We start from the raw sequence: 5,000 nt of genomic DNA on the forward strand, positions 1-5,000 counted from the left end.
AGACACTTGACACAGGTTAAAATAATCAAACATAATTAACAAAAAGAATATATTTGATTGCTGTTGTCTCTCTTTCAGCAAATAACATTGAGTTATATGTACAAACTAAAAGTCTCTATAATTTCCTGGAAGTACATAAGGAGAGTAAAAGATATATCGTGGAATTTCAGATTTTTTTTTCGATCCGTGATATTGTTGTCGGGAACTGGAAATCGAACTTTTTATAGAATTTACGATAGATATAGAAAGTTAAAAATGGACTTAACCTTTTAACCTTTATCATCATGTCCGTCATACATTGTTTGTAGTCCTTTGGTTTGTCATAAAATAAGAAACTAGTCCACACTTATTTGAGAATGAACGTATTATATATTTGATGGCCTGTGTCGGAATGCTGAAAGGACATAGGCCACGGCAATTGCTTGACCGCACATCTTCCTTGCGTCGATTGTGGTCTGAGGTTTAAGGCTATTTTTGCACCCTATGCCAAATCACTAGAGACATAGGGGATGTGTCACTCACTATGGCTGTCACACCTTCAGCACTCCAGCAAAGGTCTTTTATGTATGTTCTGGCAGGACAGAGCGTAGACTGGTTCCTTCTTTAACAATAAATTTCAACGTCTATGAAATCTTGTCGTGCTAGTATGTTTATGATATAGGATTGTTAGCCTTGTGTCACTGCAGTTGCACTTTGATAAGCAATAGTTATTTTTCTGCAGATTGTATATTATGTCTAGTACTATTTTATATATTATGGTAATTCTTTATAGTATGAACACACTCGCCAGAGACTAAGTCCCGAGCTCCACGTCAAAAAATTTATTCATTTAATCCAAGTTGCCGTGACTGGGTGTGTCCTTTGGGTACTGCATGAGGGGAGGGTCGATGGGGGGCTATGTCCCCCAACACCCCTCGGGAAACATTGTCTTTACCTTGGTATGCACAGCAAGATTGAGCTGAAACTTGGTAGCACCAAGCGGACTAAGGCCAAGAACAGCACTTTAGATTATATATTTCCTTTATTTGTGGTGCTACCATTTGAGTCTGCAGATTATTTTATTTACTGATGACCAACTTTTTGGCCTCTACAAAAATTTCATATTCAATTTGCCCAAATTTAGTGCATCTTTACCATAAAGATTAACCTATTTTATTTAAGATCATTGCTTCAGTTCTCCGTCTTCATGTGGTCCATTGTTTTCCAAATATAAAAGGATGGAAATATATAGATAATGTTTTGTGTGCATATATTTAAATAATGGAGTAACTTCTGTTACAAATGTTAGGAGGATCTGAAATTTTCCTTTTCTTAAATTACTGAAGGAGATTTTAGCAATCTTGTTAAACTTGCATCTAAATACTGATTTTTCAAACCTTGGGCTGAATGGTAATGAAAAATACAATTTAACTGGAAGCAAACTTTGACATCCGAAGAAGGCTTATTGCAAATAATTAAAAAAAACAAAAAACTTTTCTTCAGGAGTCCTATTCTTACATTTTTCTCATTTTGTATATAGCTTGCAATTAAGTAAAGGTAGGCTAATGAAGCTACTAAGGGGGTGGTTGGGAAATTTTTGAATATCTATGACCTGCAGTAATTCCTCTTTGCGTTATCTAGGGTTGATAAGATCATTTGCGTTTAAATAGTAAAGTAGTTTCTAAAGTTTGTGTGTGCGTGAGCGTGTGTACATGTGTGTGTGTGTGTGGATGTGTATGTGTGTGTGGATGTGTATGTGTGTGTGGATGTGTTGTACGTGTGTGTGGATGTGTACGTGTGTGGGTGTGTGTGCATGTGCGTATATGTGTGTGTGTGTCTGTCTGTCTGTCTGTCTGTCTGTCTGTGAGTGAGTGTGAGTGTGTGAGATAAAATCTATCTGTATTTGAGTGTATGATGAAGTACGTAGGCTTACATTTGATACTAGAAAATCGGGATGTGAATCGGTAAAAGCTCTTAAATTCTTTATAACTACAGCCATAATTCCTTTGTACTTTTGTTTGCCAAAATAAACTTATTGCTAATACCCTCCTTCAATGTGAACTTCATCTTATGCGTGTCTTTCACAGCTGATCCTCAAGGAAATGTCAGAGTTCATGGAAAAGGTTCGGGGTAAAGTGACGTGTGGCCTCGTTGGAGGTTCGGACCTGAAGAAGATTGCCGAGCAGATGGGTGGCATGGAAGGTATGCCTTTTTCTATTAGGGGAATGTAGACTTTCATCTTGTATATGTATCATATCGTCCTGTATATGCTTTTTGTTTCTATATTTGTATTCGGTAAACTGTCTCTCAAAAGGTGATAGGTAGGTACAGGTGAAAGATGATTACAAAAATGGAAACAGTGAAAATATTTAATTGTTTATCAAACATTATATCTGCTTTGTTTATTGATATTTTGTATTACTATGTTTATAATTACATTTGAGACTTACAGACAAATTGACAGATAAGAGATAGAGAGATATTTTATTTCTTTTCTTTTATTCTTGCAGAGGTCATGAAATATGACTACGTCTTTGCAGAGAATGGCTTAGTCGCCTTTAAAGAGGGAGAGGAAATTGGTCGAGAGGTGAGTTCGTTTGTGATACGTAAAAGTTGTTGATACAAGCTTCAGAATTTTTCATTTCTTTTTTGTTTCTTCTTTCTTTATTTATTTCTCTTTTAAGTCTCTTTTTTTCTTTTTATTTTATTTTAGTATGTGCATGAGTTCGTTTGTAAACTATTGTTGAGATTCTTTATAGAGTAAACGATACACCATCTTTTTTATTTTCTTATTTTTACTCTAATACTTTTTTGATTGTATGGAATTTCTCTTGACTAGGTTCCAGTGTCTGTATTTATATACTGAAATGTTTTGAAGATTAACTAATGTAAATTAGTGTTTGGTTATCCATAGAAAGAGTATCAAGCCATTTTTTCTTTTAAGATACCAAAACAAAGTATTTATATTTACTGTCAAGGCGCTATAGGTAATCCCTTATTATTTTTCATCTAACAGTCGATCCAGAACCACATGGGCGAAGAGAAGCTCCAGGAATTCATCAACTTCTCCCTGCGCTACATGTCAAACCTCAAACTGCCAGTCAAGCGAGGAACCTTCATCGAGTTCCGCAACGGACTGATCAACGTGTGCCCGGTTGGCCGTAGCTGCTCACAGGCCGAAAGGGATCAGTTTGGGGAGTATGACAAGGTTGGTTTAGGCTCGGTTGAGGTTATCTGTGAAAAGATTTTGCTTGTCGAAGGCTTTAGGATTGTTGATTGTTGGTTATAGTAAAATAAAGAAAAATTTATGTTATTTATTTATTTATATTTATTGTTTCACTTAACAAGGTTTGTACATATGACAAGTATAAGGGCACTACATAAGATAGTCAAGTACAATATTGTATTCCATTTCAACTGAAGTTTGGATTAATATGGATAGAAATACAATCTACAATGAACATGTTAGAGGAGATGGAGAAGGAATATACAGTGTGTATCAGTAGAAAATTGACAGAAAACATTCAGGCAGGATCCAGTTTGGTTACTTGTTGGATACTTACTTAAGCATATTAAGGGCTGGGCAGCAAGCAAATAATAGCACATAGTCAGAGAACTCAGTAATATAGATGTAATAAAACTAACAGTTAATCAACTACTTGGCAGTTGTTCTCAATCAAATCAAGAATATACACAATTCATCTCAAGCATAGGAAAAAGAGAGTGTATCATTCTTTAAGCAAAGGTAGCAGTTTACAAAAAAGAGATTTAGAATTGTATAATTTTTTCATTAGTAAACTTTTTTTTCTATTTCATCGCATTTGTTTTCTATAAAACGATGGCATCACAAAAGTTTTGCATTGTCTTTGCTTTTATTTTTATGATGTGATTTATGATACTGAATTGCTTGTTTAGTAACCATATCTGGCAGCTAATACAGAATATTCTCCTGCACAGGAGCACCAAATACGGAAGCAGTTTGTTCAGGCTTTGGAAAAGGAATTCCCAAACTTGGGTCTTGTTTACTCTATAGGTAAGCACTGAAGAAAACAGTTGCAATGTATGTTTTTAGACAGCTTGATATTATTTTTGATAGCATATAATAATGTATGTAGAAAGTCTCCAGATGCAGATAAGTATTACGGCAGAACAGAATGTATTGCAAGTCTTGTTAAACTGTGCTTCTGACCTTTTTCAGGAGGACAAATCAGCTTTGATGCTTTTCCCACTGGATGGGATAAGACATACTGCTTGAGATACCTAGAGAAAGATTATAAAGTGAGTAAGCTTGAGGATAGCGTGAATAATTTCCCTAATGCTGCATTTTATGTTGGCAGTATTGTTGCTTATTCATATGAAATCATGTTTTTGCATATAGAGAACATTGATATTACCTTTGAGCTGCCTCAAGATTTTTATTGCAGTGGTTATTTTTGTTAAGTATCTAGTTGAGCTTAGAGTGATACACCACATTGAATTTGAATATGAATAAATAGATGTTAAGTATGCTGTTAGATATATGTAAGTATTGAATATATTAATAGGAAAAATATGATTATAAAAAATAAGCTTCTGTACATCTTAAACTTGGCTCTTTTCATTGCAGGAAATTCACTTCTTCGGTGACAAGACAGACAAGGGCGGAAACGACCATGAGATCTATGAGGATTCCAGGACCGTAGGCCACAAAGTCACTTCCCCCGATGACACAAGAGCACAACTAACACAGCTGTTGAAGCTCTGAGGATTGGGAGATTTATGTTGTGAGGTGCGAGAGTTAAGATTACAGTATTACATTATATTGCTGGTTGTGAATAGAGGCTCGTTCCTAATATCTGTCACTTGTGTGTTCCACTCCAAACTCCTTTCTGTTTTATAAAAACTGTTCTTATATTGTTATAAGATTTGCATTGAAATAGAATGTACTGTATGGGAGAATTTATATTACAACAACATTTAACACACTGTGAATGTATAGCTGTGTACATACAATACATCGTTTGCAGAAAGTAGGTTAGTTC

The 5,000-nt window shown here is 35.1% G+C and overlaps 1 protein-coding gene across 1 annotated transcript in view; it reads left to right on the forward strand.

Annotated features, from left to right (window-relative positions):
- The window catches only part of Pmm2 (phosphomannomutase), a 5,800-nt gene that overhangs the window by 406 nt on the left and 394 nt on the right, over positions 1-5,000 (forward strand). Inside the window, exons 2-7 of the mRNA XM_070143486.1 lie at positions 2,067-2,181; positions 2,490-2,566; positions 2,996-3,187; positions 3,937-4,012; positions 4,178-4,257; positions 4,586-5,000. The exon at positions 4,586-5,000 is cut by the window's right edge and continues 394 nt beyond it. Of these exons, the coding sequence (XP_069999587.1) occupies positions 2,067-2,181; positions 2,490-2,566; positions 2,996-3,187; positions 3,937-4,012; positions 4,178-4,257; positions 4,586-4,723 (678 nt within the window). The 3' untranslated portion in view covers positions 4,724-5,000. The remainder of the gene's footprint in view (positions 1-2,066; positions 2,182-2,489; positions 2,567-2,995; positions 3,188-3,936; positions 4,013-4,177; positions 4,258-4,585) is intronic.

This window comes from Penaeus vannamei, chromosome 30 (genome assembly GCF_042767895.1).
Source record: "Penaeus vannamei isolate JL-2024 chromosome 30, ASM4276789v1, whole genome shotgun sequence".
Taxonomy (NCBI): Eukaryota; Metazoa; Arthropoda; class Malacostraca; order Decapoda; family Penaeidae; genus Penaeus; species Penaeus vannamei.